Source organism: Theropithecus gelada, chromosome 11 (assembly GCF_003255815.1).
Source record: "Theropithecus gelada isolate Dixy chromosome 11, Tgel_1.0, whole genome shotgun sequence".
NCBI lineage: Eukaryota > Metazoa > Chordata > Mammalia > Primates > Cercopithecidae > Theropithecus > Theropithecus gelada.
In genome coordinates this window covers 44,257,050-44,276,322 of record NC_037679.1, presented here as the reverse complement: position 1 = coordinate 44,276,322, position 19,273 = coordinate 44,257,050, and the positions used below count along the sequence as shown (strand labels likewise).

The following is a 19,273-nucleotide window of genomic DNA, read 5'->3' as shown; positions in this document are numbered from 1 at the left end:
CATTTAAAACAATCCCTTATCATATTTGAAACAGAAAGTCAAAAGTCTATTATTTAAAGTATACATATTATGCTAAACTTACCAGAAAGACAATTGTGGCTGACATCTAGCTTTTCCAATGAAACAAAATGAAAAAGTGGTACAATTTTGGTCAAACTGAAAACAAAAACATAAACTTCATCAAAATTCTAAATTGGAAAGTCCTTAATGTTACCATTGTAACTATATAACAATACATTTATATAATACAATTACATAATTATACACATTTTATACAATTTTATATATACAATTATAATTGTACAATACAATTACAGCACTTGCTAACCGTGCGTTTTACAAATGCAGTAATTATAGACTTCTAAGTATTTATGATGGAAGATTTCTATTCATTTTTTAAAAGAAATCATGAAATTACTAATTTCAAACACAAAATCATGGATTTTGATGTGTATTTGCTATTTAAATAAGTGTGTTTTTTCCTAATTATTTTGTTTTGTATTCATATAAGGCCAAATTTACAAATAATTTACATTTTTTATTTATTTTTCTGCCTGTCTGAAACATACAACCTAAACCTTTAAGGTACAAATGAAAAATCACTTTTCAACAGGAGAAATTGCTACTTTTCAACAGGAGAACTAACTAAAGACTATTTTTATTTTTAAAAAATCTTTCTTTACTAATTGAAAGTATTATAGTACTGTAAGCAAAATTAAACTGGGCTTACTTTTAAATTGGAAATATATTCAATATATAAATAAATGAGTATAAGAACAGAATAATATAAAATGTTTTACCTCAATAGAATTAACTTAAACTTGGCGAAAATACATTGATATTTAAAATTAATACTCATTAATTATGCATATTATAATCTAGTAATAATCAATTTTCCTCCTACTTTTAAAGGTTTTTATTGTTTTCTAAGTTATAATTGTTATCAAAAACCCATATTCAAACAAAAATTGTGATATTCAAAATACCCACGTCATAGGAAACAAAAGATATAAAGGGCAAATTAACTTCAGTTTGATTTGCATTTCCAACTAGGACAAGTTTACAGTTACTCTGTAACATAATATCACATTACCTGTAGCCATTTGGAAATTAAATTAAGCCAGTTCATCTGAATCTTTAAGCAAGATAAAAACTCATTCATAAAATATATATATTTGCCACAATTAGAAAAGTCTTCTGAATTAATCCCCACTATAAAATATTGGAATTCCATAACTGTGCAAAATATGCTTTGGCTCAAGGTCTATCTCTGGTACCAAATAAATAAGTATGCATTAATTTTCACTTTTATTGCTTTAGTGTTTTTTATACTCTCCCTCCAGTTGTCCTGGAAGGGTCCTTTACCTCTTTATTTCTACAAACTCACTGCCATAGAAAACACCACCACCACCAACAACAACAACAAAATCTCTTATTTTTATATTCTCAGGTCAGAAGCTCACAGAGTAAACCTGTGAGTGGAAGCTTCCTGGGGTCTGGCAGAAGATTAACCCTTGTACTGACCATCACTCTTCTCTTATACTATCCCTTTCTGCATTAGCAACAAGAAAGAAGATATACTACTGATGAAAAAGTAGATTATATAATGAGGCTGGGAGAACATCTCTCTACATGTTGCCAATCCTAAATACAATATTAGCATTCATATTAAACATAAAAGATCCTACTTCTTAAAAGCAATTTACAGGAAAAAAATACCCAAGGTAATAAAAGTGAGAAAATATTGGCCATTACATACACTGAATTATTTGTACATATACCCCCTAACAGTGAAATTTACTGAAATCTCACATGGATATTGAAGTAAAGAAAAGGAAAAAAAGTCTAGGGAAAGGAAGGGAAGCGGGGCAGGGGTGGGAAGAGATGCAGGGATAGAGGAAATTCAGGCTTTACCCATACACAATTAGTGAGTTTAAGTCTCAATTTTCTGACATTTCCTATTCAAGCAGGTTTTGCATAATTATTACAAGTAGTTTATATATATATTTTTTTCAAGTAAAAATAAAATTTATTAAATGTACTTATTAACAAGAAAATTGTTTTTGTGCTCTACCCTTAATATATTTCTAATACTAGCTCTTCATCCTTTCAGAGAAAGGATTTTGAAATATTAATAGTAATGGCATAGTAAACCATTCAGAATACAATAGTTTTTTCGTTTTACAGAATATCTCATGTTTTTAGGCAGTAAGTTATATGGTAACACATAGGTTATAAAAAGACCTCAAATGAAAATAACCAATAATTTTTTAGAATCAACAATCAATAAATCTTTGCAAAAATCAAAGCAAAGAAAAATACGCTTTGAAAAAATTTTTGTAATATTGAAATTAATCTTTTCAGATAACCATGCTATTAAAATCATGTTTGTTTTCTTCTGAAATTTTAATCAGGAAAACTGGCTACTCATTCACCTTTATTCATTAGGATGGTAGAAACTTAATAGTATAATCCTTTTTTGAAAAACCTCTAGAACTTTTCCTTTTACTGACATTCTGTGTATATTGTTTCCAAGAAAATTCAAACCAGAAAGACAAAGGACATTAGTGAAAACCTAAAACCATTTGACCTTGTCACATTAGCCCTGGGCATTAAAAAGATATAAATTTCAAAGACGACAAAAAGCAAAAGATTTATACAATGAACAGCCAATGGGCAATAGTTTCCACTTTCTGCTCCTACTTAAGAGTCTCATTGGAAGTAAAAAGGCTTATAAAGCCAGAGAGCCATCCAGTTAGAACTCCACTAAGTCAAACTTAAAACAGTCACATGTCTTAAATGAAAATTTAAAACAGAAATCAGGATGAAACAAGTATTTCAAACAATATGTATTAAGTATCATTCTTTATATGTATTCCATTTGTTGGGGAAAAAAAGCATATGGACACATAATATCTTCTTTGTGATGAAAATATCAAAAATTAAAGGAAAAGTATATATAATTTAAAATCCATACCAAACACAAATCCAAATATCACATTATAAAATTATTCTCCCTTTCCTCTTGGATCCTCATTAAAATCCCATAAAATAGGTAAGGTAGGCATTACCACTTTTACATGTGAAAAGAAACTGAGAGTCAGATAGTGAGAGCAGAGTTGCTCAACATCTACTGACCAAGTTGCACGTTCAATATTCAAACACAGATTTGGTTTTATCAAACTTAATATGGTTTTAAAAAAGTCATTTCACATGTAAGAGCATAAATTAAAATAGGTAATTTCTATAGTTAATGAAAATAAACTTGTGAAATATTCTAAGGTTGAAGATTATCTTTACACTATGACATTACAAAATCATTTTAGTATTCTATATGTCCTTTGCTATCAATGACATTTCCCTGGTGCTCTTGGGCCTTCTCCCTTCATCCTCTCAATAATGGTAGAAGGTTACATGTACAAAGAGCTCTGACAGACTCAGAAGAAAAATATTCCAATATCAGTGACAGTATTATTTAAAATTTCAAAATCACACATATTATATAATAATTTTACTTTTTGGTATAGATGAGTTTAAAAAACTAAGTTCTTTTATGCCAAAATGCTCTGTGGGTATAAGGACATGTATTACTCATTTTCCTATTCCCCAAAGTAAACCCCATCTCAATAGTCAAACGTTATAAGATTATGCAAACAAAATTATAAATAGAAAACATTTGGATTAATCATTCCAATTATCATGCTCAATTCTAAAAATATTTAATTCTTTAGTTTATATAACTCCCATTTTATCAGCTTGATATGCATGTCATATCATACCGATAGAGCAAAAGTCTATCAGCTAGTAATAAATTTCATTTTTAGAAATAGACTGATCATTTAAATTGCCCAAAGAAATTAAAGGCATTATTTGTCAAAAAAATTCTTGATTTTCTTTATAATCTCTTTAAATATTTTATGCTCATTAATGTGGCTTGAGATCCACTTTTATAATATACGTTAGGTATGTCAATTCCTCCGCGACTTACTGCGTATGTCCAAAACATAGCTGAATATTTCATTTTGAAAGTATATTCTGTACCTGGAAAATATTCTGAAAATATCCAAGGAGTTTGTGAATTACCCAAATTACTTACACAGTATTATCTGATGTAGCTGGCTTTGGGAATAAATATCCTTTTAAACTCAAGTCTCAATTTAAAAATATTAAATTTTAGATTGCATTAAAGTAATTTGAGAAGATTTTTGAATACATATTTGTTTTCCAATGTCAAAGTTTAATAGGTGGAAGTTAAGTTATTTAGTATATACCTGCCTAAAAGATGAACACTATTGTGGAAGAGATTGAGAGATGATTTTATATGTCTTGGGGGAAAATAGGTATATATGTACAAATTATATTGTCCTTATTCACGTGTTTTGTGAGTATTATATAACTTAAACAATTTCTTGTTAAAGATGGTTTCTTTCCCCTACTCCTTGTGCCTTTGATGAAGAAATTAATCATATTAGAGTGAATGGATTTCAATGAAATATTAAGCAGAGGAGAAATACACATATTGTGCTCCTGTTTTGGTTTAGCCAGTTATTCTCAGCAAAGATCCAGATGTTTGGTAGTCTCAAATAGATCTTCTGAGGCAGGTACCCATTTCAATTGAATGTTAAGGTATTTTTTTAAGTGTTACTTTATATCCTTAGGGAAATCAAATTTAAATCCATCCTAACAGTTTCAAAAAGACATGCAAGTTGAGAGCAGATTAAAAATTATCCTTCCAGGACTTAATAAGTGCCATTTGAGAGAATGAGACATCCTTCTGAATTGAATTAACTACCTCCTGTATTTTCCAAGGACTATGCTCCTTATAAACATAAACAAATCTGCCCTGAGAGATTTACACAAGTGCATCTTTGAAAATAAATGAAATTAGAAAGATAAATGGACAATTAAAATTCTACTAAAATTTTAGGGTATGCCAATAATTCATTTTAATTTTTAAAAATTCTATAATGTTATCTTTATAATTTATATACTAATTTATTTTGATGCAATCTCATTGAATTATTAGAGAAACCTAACTTTTATGGTAGTTTATGAACATCACATATTTATTTTAAACATTCACTGAATTTATTTCTTAAGTATGCTTTTACCTGTTTTGAGAGACAGTAAGATTTTGTAGTAAAGGCAGCCAGTATGAAGAAAATGCTTCCACAGTTGAAATGCTGTTATCATCCAAGTGCAATTCTCTTAGTAAAACAAGATTCTCCAAGGATGGAAGCTATATTTAAATTTGGTTCATTAGTTTATATTAAGCAAAATATTTTACCATTTCGTCCAATTTAAAAATATAAAACCTTCCAAAACTAATAACAAATAGATTCTGATAAACTGCATATCATAAAGTATAACAAGATTTTTTAATATGAATAAAATTTCTATTAACTGTATAATATTTAATATTCTTGATATAGGTTACTTCATAGTGAGATATAAAAGAATAAAAAAATTATTCAAAATGGCTTTTAAAATGTGATTGGCATTTCTATCAAAAGAAAAGTGTTGCGTTAATCACAGAAATCAATTAATTCAAAGCAATTACCTCACTCAGATAATTTCCCTGTAACTTCAATATTTGGAGCAATCCACAATTTTCAATGCCCTCAACATCAGTAAGATGATTATGGGAGCAATCTAGGTATACAATGGTAGGTGTATCACAAAGACCTTTTGTACTAATTAACTGATTGTGGTCCAAAATTAGTTGTTGAAGATTTTTCAAAGATTCTAAACCACCTAGAAGAAAAAAGTTATAAGATCACCTGTGTCATACAGTCTTCCAGACTCTAGAGGAACGTTTACATTTTTTTTCTAAATAATTGCACCTTTGTACTTCTCACTATCATTAATTACAAGTGAGGACTTAGTACAAATTCCTGGTGAAACATATCTTATAAACTATGTTATTATTTAAACTGGCATTTGAGTGACATATTTTGAATGACATAATTATCTATCAATTGAAAATTGCACACAGTACTAAAAGGCATACACTGGGAATGAGCGCTTTATATTCAAATAAGAATAAAACAAGGGATAGATATAAGGACTTTTTTCTTAAAAGAATAGTTTTTAACTCATTCCAGAGTCTTTGAACTTTGAATCCTTGCTTCAGGTTGCATGTATAACATTAGAATGTCATTTTCCTACCATTTGAATGACCTTAGATTCCCAAATGAAGTATGTACAATCTATCAGAACCAATTAATTAGTAGCATATTCTTTAGGTATTTCAATATTGTCATAAGGGACCTCCTCTTTGACCAGATAAACTTAAAATCAGTATGATACTATCTAAAAAATATTAGATGAGCCTTAGAAACTGTAACTCAGTGGTCATAAGGAAAAAACTGAAAAGGTTGCTTAAATAAGCCATCAAGAGTTAGCATGAGAAAAAGACGCTGAGGAAGTCTGTAAAAGTTTCATGGAAGATATTAAAAATCTAGAAAATGTTCTTTAAATTAGATACTAGACCATGAATTTTTTTCTGTAGGTGTTACTCTGTTAGTTAAAATAAGCAATTCTAGAAACTGGAAGTAAAGTTTTAAGGTCTTCAGTAAACACTGGTAAGCAGAATGTCTTTCGTGAGAACTATGTATACAGGAGTCCCTGAGGTTACATTTTGGAAAACTGTGCTTCATTCTGATTTTCTTGTCAGACTCCTACAAAATATATTTTTCAATTAAATGTTGACATAAACATGAGTATTTTTAATCAAAAAAAGGTGATTTGATAATAAATTTAAATATGTAATTTAAAAAATATTATTTATAAAAATTGATATCTGGAATTTATGAAATACATTTATCCTGGGGGAATTTAGAATATCTAACCCAAGATTTGTTATTTTGATTACATATAAATTCACAAAAAGAAAGGGTGAACTGTCTACTTTTAATGAGATGAAGAAATAAAAGAATCAATTAATATTAACAAAATATTATAAGAAAACATAATTCAGCATATATTTAAAAATTCAGATAATGCAATAGGATAATTAGTGTACTATAAAATATTTCATAGAGATATTTCAAGATATATCTTAAATAAATTTCAAAATTACAGTATCTCTAATAGTTTGAGTCAAATAGAGTAACTTAATGTTATAGATGTTATTTCTTAAAAAAAACTTTACACAAAAAAGTAAATTTTCTTATAATAAGAAATAAATCATGTAATATCAAATAAAGCATGAAAATACATAATAGGCTGACAGAAGAAAAGACAAACTGAAATCCAAATTCAGGCTGTATATACTCTTACATTTTTAAGTTTTTAATCTATGATTGATGTACTGATATTTTCCCATAATGTAAATTATCAATTATGAATCAGAGAAAATTGTTATCTATTAGTATCTGGGAATAAACTGTTCTGCCTTATCAAATATTTGACTGAGTTAAAATAACAGACCAATTCTATATTATAAATTTCAATGGATTAGATATAGTTTGTTACATATTTTAATAAATACATATTAGCTGTCATGTAATTTAAGGTCTGCTAAAATAGAAAATGTATTTAAATTTTGTAAGCCTTACAATCATATCTGATGAGCATCAATTAATCCACTGAAGCCAACAGCCCAGGCACAATAAAATACCAATGAAAACAGATTACTAGTTGTGTAAAATGAAATGACCTTTATTAAATATTTAAATATCTCAAGCAATCTGCTTACATAGGCTTAATATTTTTAAAAGCCATATACATTGCTCTTAAGTTTTCCAGAACTAATCTGAAATAGAAATTGCTATTAATTCATTTGGAGTGGAGAACATATTTGTGACACTTTTCAAGGGTCATCCAAGAAGAGAAGCAAGAACGAAACATTAGTTCACATGACAAGGAAAGGTGCAGGATTTGGCAAAGAAAGCTGAAAGGAGAAAGCAGATAAAGCAGGAGAACAATTGGGAGAAGAAACGAGGAAAATGCAAACAGAATTCTGCAACGAAGAAAGGTGTAAGAATAAAAATAAAATAGTATACAAGTATGAAATTGTATTATGAAAGGCATTTTTATTCATACGAAATTATAAACAGTCCACAGTATTAGGTATAGTTCACAAAGGAATCAGAAGAGGTCATCGTTTGGACAGTGACGGAACAGTTTACTAGAGGCATTAGTGGCATAAACAGGATGAAAATCACAGTGCAGTGGAAGTGGAGACAATAATTGTAGACTATTTTTAATATTTTTGATAATGGAGAGAAGGTTCTCCGAAGCCTTGAAGATGGCCTACATGTCCCTCCGTGATCTGCCTCTCATAATCTCATTGAACTCATCCTCTACTACTGTCTCTTTTTCTCAGTTCATTCTAACTTGCTGGCCTCCTTGCTTTTCCTCACACATGCCACATGTGCTTCCACCTTAGGGCTGTACATGTTAAAAACAACTAACAGTGTGCCACTTATTAGTCTAAAAGGAATTAACGAGAATTATATGCTAATATCAAATTTTAAAAGACACAATAATTTTTAATCAGTGTACAAGGAAAGTACAATTAACCTATTCAACATTCTGTTAGAGATTCCATTCTGGTGGAATAACTATGATTTCAAGTCTCAGAATATTAAGAAATATTTTACCTAGCATGTTTCCTTCTGTGAATCTACTACATAGTGATACACTGATATAAACGAATATATAGAGATGTTCCTGTCTGTATTATTTAAATGCAAAAAAAAAAAAAAGGAGACAAGTTAAATGTCCATCAGTAAGGGAACGGTTAAATTATGGAGTGTATCCAAAATAAATATTTATAATCTTAATACAGAGTAGTACTAAAATGGAAGAATGTCCATGATATACTACTGTATGTAAAACTTAAGTTGCATAACATAGGCTTTTAGCTATTGAGTAAACCTAAATGTAAATATACACATGAACCTTAACTTAAATCTACATATCTCTCATTTTATTGTACAGGACAAGGTCTAGAATGATTCACAAGCAATTGTTAACAATGGTCACTCCTGCAAAATGAGAGAAAGGAGGTAAGCAGAAAGATAAAGTTTCACGATGTATTCTGTACACTTCTCTTTTTCTATATTTTTAAATGAGAATTTACTTCTTGTGTAGTTTTTTTTTTTTAAACAGTATATTTGGTAAAAGCATCTGTATTGAAAAGAACTGTTATTTTGTATTTAATTCTGACCACTATCACCACCACCACCAACAGCGGCAAAAAAAAAAGGTTATTGAACTGAACTATTCAAAAATTTCAGAAAACCTGATGCTTTCCCCCATCACAAGTGTTTGTTATATAGCCAAAGTGGCAGAATGCTCTACATAGAAAGAAAGGCACATCTGTTAAGTTTTAAGTTGAAAGATTTAAAGAAAATTCAGCAAAATTATTTTTTAAAGGATTCAGTTTGGTCTCTAAAACACTGGTCTAACTATTGCAGTGAGGAAAGAGGTGTATTTAAGAAAGGCACATTTTTATTACATAATTTAAAAATCAGCCTAATCTTTTTTTTTTAAGGAAATTATCCAAAAATATGTGAAACTGAGGTCTGCCAAAAACTATGTGAGTGAGCTTAGAAGTAAATTTTTGATTTTCACTGGCATTCCCAGATTCCTCTCAGAAAATGCTAGGTAATAAATATTTGTTGCTAAGGTTTGGGGTAACTTGCTTCACAGCAATATTTAACTAATACAAAAAGGATTCTCTATTCTGAAGAAAATATAATTCAAGAAAGATGAAATGTTGAAAATATTTTGGGCTACAGAAGAACATTTTAAAAAATTCAATACGACTGGATTTCAAAGATATTAAAACAACAGATGCAGGTAAGCAAACAGGCCAAAGTAACACCATGACAGAGCTAATAAATAATTTAGAAACAACATATATGGAACAGAGAGCTAGAAATTGAGTTGTCCACAAACAGGAGATAATCACACTGGGAATTAAGCGTGAAGAAACAGACGAAGAAGAGACATAGGTTAAATCAACTAAATAGGCCGGGCGCGGTGGCTCAAGCCTGTAATCCCAGCACTTTGGGAGGCCGAGACGGGCGGATCACGAGGTCAGGAGATCGAGACCATCCTGGCTGACACGGTGAAACCCCGTCTCTACTAAAAAATACGAAAACTTAGCTGGGCGAGGTGGCGGGCGCCTGTAGTCCCAGCTACTCAGGAGGCTGAGGCAGGAGAATGGCGTAAACTCGGGAGGTGGAGCTTGCAGTGAGCTGAGATCCGGCCACTGCACTCCAGCCTGGGCGACAGAGCGAGACTCCGTCTCAAAAAAAAAAAAAAAAAAAAAAAAATCAACTAAATAATAACACGCATGAGTGAAAGACAAATATAATCAAAATACGGATCATCTATAATTAAAAAATGAAACCAAACCAAAAAGTTTTCAACTATATAAAAATCAAAAATTTCCAGAAATGAATAAATAACTTAATTCATAGTTTGAAAAGAATATTACTTTCCAAAGAAAACTTATATGAATGTTCCGACAATAAAATGTCTATCGGTTAAGTAACTGTTTAAGGACAAAGAAAATAGTACTTGAGTATCAAGGAAGAAATCAGTTATGAGGAGAGAAAAGTCCAGTTAGCCTCAAGATTTACCACAGCAACACACAATACCATTTATGCAAAGAAGCAATGACCACAAAATACCAAGTGAAAGTGTGACCTAAAAATAGAATGCACATCTACATTCTCATTCAGGTATAAAAGCAACTGACAGATACTCTCAAACCTGAAGGAATTCCAAAACTATGGCATCCATTAGAACGTGTTTGGAAAATAAGTTTTATAAAAAGCTAAAGTGAACTACAAAATTCAGACAAGCAAGAAGTGAAAGGTTCAGTTGTCATGCTGACCCACTTTCATACAGATCTAATGCTGCTGTTGGACCAAGCTACAGTGAACAGCGCACAGCACAGAGACCCTGCCCTGCCTAAACATTTCACTTGAAACCCAGAGACTTCTGTAAACCAAACCCCCATAGACCTGTAATATTCACTTGGGTTTCCACCACCTAAGTGTGCTGGCTGCCACTTCCTGAGACCATGGCTGGGGACCTGGGGACCACCCTGCACCCATCACAATCAGCACATGAACTCTGGGCTAGCCTGACTGCAGTACAGTCCTTCGGGACTCATACGCATTATTCAGTGGGCTATCTAGAGGCTTGAGAATGGGTGAACTACTTGCCCCAGTCCAACTCCTTGGCACCTGACTACTATCCCCAGGGTCTGATGTCAGGGCAACGCAACCAGTTAAGACCACCCACCAACACCCACCATGAGCTCAAAGGTAGAGGCCTCACTTTACAAAAAGCAGAAGGCTGACGCCCTGGAGAACAGGCGAGCCATGATGCTGTCTGTATCAGGCTGAGTGATGAGGTTACGCCCTGAAACCATACCAACAAAGAGTTGCAAAACAGATGGTTCTCATGATACTCAACCACACTGTGGGACAGAGAGAGACTACAATGTCATCAGAATTAGAATTCACAAGCCTTGGAATCAGGGTGTGATAGGAAAAGAGAGCATATTCCCACTTATCTAGGAAGAAAAGCCAGTGACTCTCCCTCACCTCTCCACAGAGACCTCAGCTCACTTCAGCAGGAATTCCTCCCAACCACCTTCATTACGGCAGGTGCTTATGCATGTCATAGGTTCATGCTTGTCATATATTCATGAACAAGCCAGGGCCTCCAGCTTTGACCGGCTGTGACCCCCACTGGAATAGGAAGCTCACAGACCAGACACCCAACTACCCAGCCCTTCAACTGAAACAGCAGAGTACCTCACAGTAAACACAGACCAGGGTCATACACACCTGCTGGTGTGGCAGTTGGCTCTTAGCTGCAAACACCACCTACTGGTTTGCAGGTTAAACTGAGCATCCCAATACAAAACCTTCCCACAGAGTGCATAGGACTATAGAAGCAAATCCAAAAGATCCTACAAAAGACAACGCTCTCAAGATGAGAGAAAAGCAGTGTAAAAATTCTGCCACTGTATTAGTCCGTTTTCACACTGTGATAAAGAACTGCCTGAGACTTGGTAATTTATAAAGAAAAGAGGTTTAATTGACTCACAGTTCCACAAGGCTGGGGAGGCCTCAGGAAACTTATAATCATGGCAGAAAGGGAAGCAAACACATTCTTTACATGGCAGCAGGAATGAGAAGTATCGAGCAAAAGGGGAAAAGCCCCTAATAAAACCATCAGATCTCATGAGAACTCACTCACTATCATGACAACAGCATGGAGGTAACCACCACCATGATTCAATTATCTTCCACTGAGTCCCTCCCACAACATGTGTGGATTATGGAACTATAATTCAAGATGAAATTCGGGTAGGGACACAAGCAAACCATATCATTATGCCTCTGACCCCTCTCAAACCTCATGTCCTCACATTTCAAAACACAGTCATGCCTTTCCAACAGCCCCCAAAAGTCTTAGCTCATTCCAGCATTAACCTAAAAGTCCAAGTCCAAAGTCTCCTCTGAGGCAAGGCAAGTCCCTTCCACCTATTAGTCTGTAAAACTGAAAGCAAGTTAGGTACTTCCTAGATACAATGGAGGTACAGGCATTGGGTAAATACACTCATTCCAAATGGGAGAAATTGGCCAAAACAAAGGGGCTAGAGACCCCATGCAAGTCTGAAATCCAATAGAGCTGTCATTAAAAAGTTCCAAAATGATCTCTTTTGACTCCATCTGTCACATACAAGTCATGCTGATGCAAGTGGTGGGCTCCCACAGCCTTAAGCAGCTTCACCCTTGTGACTTTGCAGGGTACAGCCTCCTTCACAGCTGCATTCAGAGGCTGGCCTTGAGTGTCTGTGGCTTCTCAAGGCACATGGTGTAAGCTTTCCATGGATCTATCATTCTTGGCTCTGGAAGATGGTGTCCTTCTTCTCACAGCACCACTAGGCAATGCCTCAGTGGGGAATCTGTGTGGGAAAACCAACCCAAATTTCCCTTCTGGACTGCCCTAGCAAAGGTTCTCCATGAGAGCTCCACCCCTGAAGCAAACTTTTGCTTTGACATCTAGGCATTTCCATACATCCTCTGAAATCTAAGTGGAGGTTCCCAAACCTCAATTCATGGCTTCTGTGCAACTGCAGGCCCAACACCACATGTAAGCCACCAAGGCTGGTGGCTTGGACTCTGAAGCAACTGCAGGCCCAACACCACATGTAAGCCACCAAGGCTGGGGACTTGCACTCTGAAGCAACAGCCTGAGCTGTATGTTGGCCCCTTTTAGCCATGGCTGGGACACAAGGTACCAAGTCCTGAGTCTGCACAAAGCAGTAAGGCCCTGGGCCCAGCCCACAAAACCATTTTTCCCTTTGAGGCCTCCAGGCCTGTGATGGGAAGGGTTCCCTTGAAGACCTCTGGCATGTCCTGGAGATATTTTCCCTATTGAATTGGTAACTAACATTCAGCTCCTTGTTAATTATGCAAATTTCTGCAACCAGCTCAAATTTCTCTCGCCAGAAAATGGATTTTTCTTTTATATCCCATGTTTAGGCTGCAAATTTTCCAAACTTTTATTCTCTGCTTTATCTTGAATGCTTTGCCACTTAGAAATTACTTCCACCATGTAACCCAAATCATCTCTCTAAAGTTCAAAGTTCCACAGATCCCTAGGGTGGGGGAAAAAAGCTGTCAGTCTCTTTGCAAAAACACAGCAAGAATCACCTTTGCTCTAGTTCCCAAAAGGTTCCTCATCTCCATCTGAGACCACCTCAGCCTGGACTTCATTGTCTATATCACTATAAGCATGTTGGTCAAAGCCATTTAACAAGTCTCTAGGAAGTTCCAAACTTTTCCACATCTTCCTGTATTCTGATCCCTCCAAGTCTCTAGGAAGTTTCACACATTCCTACATTTTCCTTTCTTCTGAGTCCTCTAAAGTGTTTCAACATCTGACTGTATCCCAGTTCTGAAGCTGCTTCCACATTTTTGTGTATCCTTATAGCAGTACCCAACTCTACCAGAACAAATTTACTGTATTGTTCTATTCTCACACTGCTACAAAGAACTGTGTGAGACTGGGTAATTTATAAAGGAAGGAGGTTTAATTGATTCACATTTGATCAGGGCTGTGGAGGTCTCACAAAACTTACAGTAATGGTGGAAAGCGAAGCAAACATGTCCTTCTTCACATGGTGACAGGAAGGAGATATGATGAGCAAAAGGGGAAAAAACCCTCATAAAACCATCAGATCTTGTGAGAACTCATTCACTATCATGAAAACAGTGTGAAAGTAACTGCCTCCATGATTCAATTATCTCCCACCAAGTCCCTCCCATGGTATGTGGGGATTAAAGGAACTACAATTCAAGAGGAGATTTTAGTGGGGAAACAGCCAAACTATATCAGCCACCATTAAAAATCTGAATGTTGTTATACCATCAAAGTATCAATATGGCTCACCAGCAATGGTTCTTAGACAAAATGGAGACTCAGAGATAACAGATGGATATTTCAAAGCATGGATTGCAGGGAAGTCCAATGAGATCCAAGTTAAGGCTGAAAATCAATGCAAAGAACATCTAAAGCAATACAGCAAATGAAGGCCAATATAAAAATTGTAAAAACAAATCAATCGGAGATAATGTAACTGAAAAACTGTCTTAAAGATTTTCAATATACAATTGAAAGTTTATCAGTAGAGTAGACCAAAAAGAAAAGTGAATTTCAGAGCTTGAAGTCCAGTTATTCGAACTAACACAGTAAGAAAAAATAAAGGGAAAAGAACTTTAAAAAAGGAACGAAGTCTCCAGGAAATATGTTATTATGTAAAGTTAACAAACCTATGAATTACTGGCATTCTAGGGAGAGAAATGAAAAAAGAAAACAACCTAGAAAACATATTTGAGGAAATAATTCAAGAAAATTTCCCTAGTCTTGCCAGAGAGGTAGACATCTGGATCCAAGAAATCCAGAGGACAACTGCCAGATAATATACAACATAAATATCACTAAGGCATATAGTCAAAAAGTAAGGTCAACACTAAAGAAAGAAACTTAAATGCATCTAGAAAAAAATGGTCAGGTCACATACAAAGGAAAGCCCATCAGACTAACAGCAGATATCTCAGCAGAAACCACACAAACCAGAAGAGATTAGAAGACTATTTTCAGCATTCTCAAAGAAAAGAAAGAAACATAAACCAAGAATTTCATATCCTGCCAAACTAAGCTTTATAAGCAAAGAAGAAATAAAATTTCTTTCAGACAAACAAATGTTAAGGAAATTCACTATCACTAGACCAGCCTTACAAGAGATCCCTAAAGGAAATCTAAACATGGAGATGAAAGAATGAAAACTGCTACCAACAAAGCACAGCTAAGTATATAGCCCACAGATGCTTTAAGGGAACTAAACAAAAGAAACCACAGATGCTTTAAGGAAACTTCACAATAGGGTCAAAACCTTATATATCAATAAAAACCTTAAATGTAAACAGAATTAATGATTGATATGGCTTGGCTCTGTGTCCCGAATTGAGATTTTGGTGGGGATGCAGAGCCAAACCATATCAGTCATTAATTCCGAATGTTGGGGGAAGAACCTGGTGGGAGGTGACCAGTTCATGAGGGCGTATTTCCCCCATGCTGTTCTCGTGCTGATAGTGAGTGAGTTCTCATGAAATCTGATGGTTTAAAAGTATGTGGCAGGCTGGACAAGGTGGCTCATGCCTGTAATCCCAGCACTTTGGGAGGCCGAGGTGGGTGGATCACGAGGTCAGGAGGTCGAGACCATCCTGGCTAACAGAGTGAAATCCCATCTCTACTAAAATTACGAAAAAGAAAAAAAAAAAAACTTAGCCCAGCATGGTGGCAGGCACCTGTAGTCCCAGCTACTTAGGAGGCTGAGCCAGAAGAATGGCGAGAACTCGGGAGTCAGAGCTTGCAGTAAGCTGAGATCATGCCACTGCACTCCAGCCTGGGTGACAGAGCGAGACTCCGTCCCCCCAAAAAAAAACAAAAAACAAAAACAAAAACAAAAAAACTGTGTGGCAGTTCCCCCCCTCATTACCTCTCTTTCTTTTGCCACCTTGTAATAAGGGTGTTTTCTTTCTGTTTGCTTTCCACGATGATTGTAAGTGTCCTGAGGCTTCTCAGTCATGCTTCCTGTTAAGCCTGCAGAACTGTTAGTAAATTAAACCTCTTTTCTTCATAATTTTCCCAGTCTCAGGTAGTTATTTACAGCAGTGTCAGAATGAACTAATACAGACAATTGGTACCAGGAGTGGCGTACTGTTACAAAGATATCAAAAAATGTGGATGCAACTTTGGAACTGGGTAATGGGCAGAGTTTGGAACAGTTTGGAGGGCTCAGAAGAAGACAGGAAGATGTCTTCCTAGAGACTTGTTGAATTGCTTTGACCAAAATGCTAATAGTGATATGGACAAGGAAGTCCAGCCTAAGGTGGTCTCAGATGGAGAGGAGGAAATTGTTGGGAACTGGAGTAAAGATCACTCTTGCTATGCTTTAGCAAAGAAAGTGGCAGCATTTTGCCTCTGCCCCAGAGATCTGTGGAACTTTAAACTTGAGAGAGATGATTTAGGCTATGTGGCAGAAGAAATTTCTAAGCAGCAAAGCACTCCAGAACTGACTTGGCTGCTTCTAAAAGTATACACTCATATGGGTGAACAAAGAGATTACCTGAAAGTGAAACATATTTAACAGGAAAGCAGGGTATAAAAATTTGAAAAATTTGCAGCCAGGCTATGTAGTATAAAAGAAAAATCCATTTTCTAAGGAGAAATTCAAGCCTCCTGCAGAAATTTGTGAGGAGTCATACGTTAATACCCAAGACAACGAAGAAAATGTTTCCAAGGCATTTCAGAGACATTCACATCAGCACCTCCCATCATAGGCCAAAAGGTCAAAGAAAAAAAAAATATTTTATAGGCCAGGCCCAGGACCCAGCTGCTCTGTGCAGCCTCAGGATATGGTTGTGTCTCAACTGCTCCAGCTTCAATTGTGCCTAAAAGTTGCCTAGGTACACTTGGGGTCATGGCTTCAGAGGGTGCAAGTCCCAAGTCTTGGCATCTTCCACATGGTGTTAGGCCTGTGTTTGTGCAGAAGGCAAGAGTTAAGGTTTGGGAGTCTCCGCTTAGATTTCAGAGAATGTATGAAAATCCCTGGCTGTCCAGGAAGAAGTCTGCTGCAGGGGCAGAGCCCCCATTTGGAACTCTACTAGTGTAAGGGGAAATGTGAGGTTGGAGACCCCAAACAAATTCCTCACTGGGGCACGGCCTAGTGGAGCTGTGAGAAGAGGGTCACCATCTTCTAGAACCCAGAATGGCAGATCCACTGAAAGCTTGCACTGTGCACCTGGAAAAGCTGCAGACACTCAACGTCAGCCCATAAAAGCAGCTGGGATGGGGTGTGTAACCTGCAAAGCCACAGGGGTGAAGCCTCCCAAAGCCATGGGAGCCAACCTCTTACATCAGCATGACCTGGATGTGCGACATGGAGTCAAAGAAGATAATATTAAACTATAAAGTTTAATGACTGCCCTATTGGATTTTGGACTTGCATGAGGCCTGTAGACCCTTTGTTTTGGCCAATTTTCCCTTTTGGAATGGGAGCATTTATCCAATGCCTGTACCTCTCTTGTATCTTCTATTTAACTAACTTGTTTTTTATTTTACAGGCTCATAGGCAGAACTGATGTGCTTTGTCTCAGATGAGATTTTGTTCTTGAACTTTTTGGTGAATACTGGAACGAGTTAGACTTTGTGAAGGCTGTTGGGAAGGCATGATTGTGTTTTAAAATGTGAAGAGATGGAATTTCGGAGATGTCAGTGGCAAAATTACACGGTTTGACTGTGCCCCCACCCAAATCTTATATTAAAGTGTAATTCCCAATGTTGTAGAAGGAACCTGGTGGGAGGTATTGAATCAGCGTGCAGATATTGCCATGTAGTTCAAATGATAGTGATTGAGCTGTTATGAGATCTGATGGTTTAAAAGTGTATGGCAGTTCCCCCCTGCTATCTCTCTCTCTCCTGCCACCATGTGAATAAGGTGCTTGTTTCCCCTTCAGCTTCTGTCATGATTGTAACTTTCCTGGGGCCACCCAGTCATGCTTCCTGTTAAGCCTGCATAATGGTGAGTCAATTAATCCTCATTTCTTATATATTACCTCATTTCTTATATATTGTGCTTTATGGCAATGTGAGAATAAACTAATACAATGCCCCCTTGAGGGCACAAATTGAGAAGCTGAATTAAAAAAAAAGACCCATCTATCTGTTGTCTTCAAGAGGTATACCTCACATGTAACAAAACATATAGGTTCAAAGTAAAGGGTTCCAGAAAGGTCTATCATGCAAGAGAAAACATGGAAGAGCAGGAGTTGCTATATATATATCAGATAAACTATGCTTTAAACCAACAACAGTCGAAAAGGACAAAGAAGGGCACTGCATAATGATAAAGGGTTTAATCCAACAAGATGACATAACTCCCCTAAACACATACAGACCCAAAAATGGAGCTCCTAGATTCATAAAAAGAGTACTTCTAGATCTACAAAAAGACTTATCCACACAGTAATCATGGAGGACTTCAACTTCTCATGGATAGCATTAGACAGATTATCTATTTAAGCAGAAAACCAACAAAGAAATTCTAGACTTAAATTTGACACTTGGGCAATTGGAACTAATAGATATCTACAGAATGCGCTACCCATAAACCACAGAATATACATTCTTCTCATCTACACACAGAACACATGCTAAGGTCAAATTCATACTCAGCCATAAAGCATGACTGGATGAATTAAAACACACAAAAATCATACCAATCATACTTTCAGACCACACTAGCAAAAAAATACAAATCAACACCAAGATGGTCTCTCAAAACCCACACAATTACATGGAAATCAACTGGCTTCTGAATGACTTTTGAGTAAAAAACAAAATTAAGGCAGAAATTTAAAAATTATTTGAAATAAATGAAAAAGGATACACAATATACCAAAATCTCCGGGAAACATCTACAACGGTGTTAAGAGGAAAGTTTATAGCACTAAATGCCTACATCGAGAAGTTAGAAAAATCTCTAATTAACAATCTAACATCATGCCTACAGGAACCAGAATACCAAGAACAAACTAACCTCAAAGCTAGTAAAACAAAAGAAACAACTAAAATACCGCAGAACCAAACATAATTGAGACCTAAAAATCCACACAAAGAATAAATAAAATTGAAAGCTCTTTCTTTGAAAGGATAAACAAGATAG

The 19,273-nt window shown here is 35.3% G+C and overlaps 1 protein-coding gene across 2 annotated transcripts in view; it reads right to left on the bottom strand.

Moving 5' to 3' along the window:
• The window catches only part of LRRIQ1 (leucine rich repeats and IQ motif containing 1), a 209,838-nt gene that overhangs the window by 134,517 nt on the left and 56,048 nt on the right, over positions 1 to 19,273 (bottom strand). For both annotated transcript variants that reach the window (XM_025402587.1, XM_025402586.1), the window contains exons 12-14: positions 5,561 to 5,754; positions 5,112 to 5,239; positions 83 to 156 (exon numbers count right to left, since the gene is read on the bottom strand). In XM_025402587.1, coding sequence (XP_025258372.1) covers positions 83 to 156; positions 5,112 to 5,239; positions 5,561 to 5,754 — 396 coding nt within the window. The remainder of the gene's footprint in view (positions 1 to 82; positions 157 to 5,111; positions 5,240 to 5,560; positions 5,755 to 19,273) is intronic.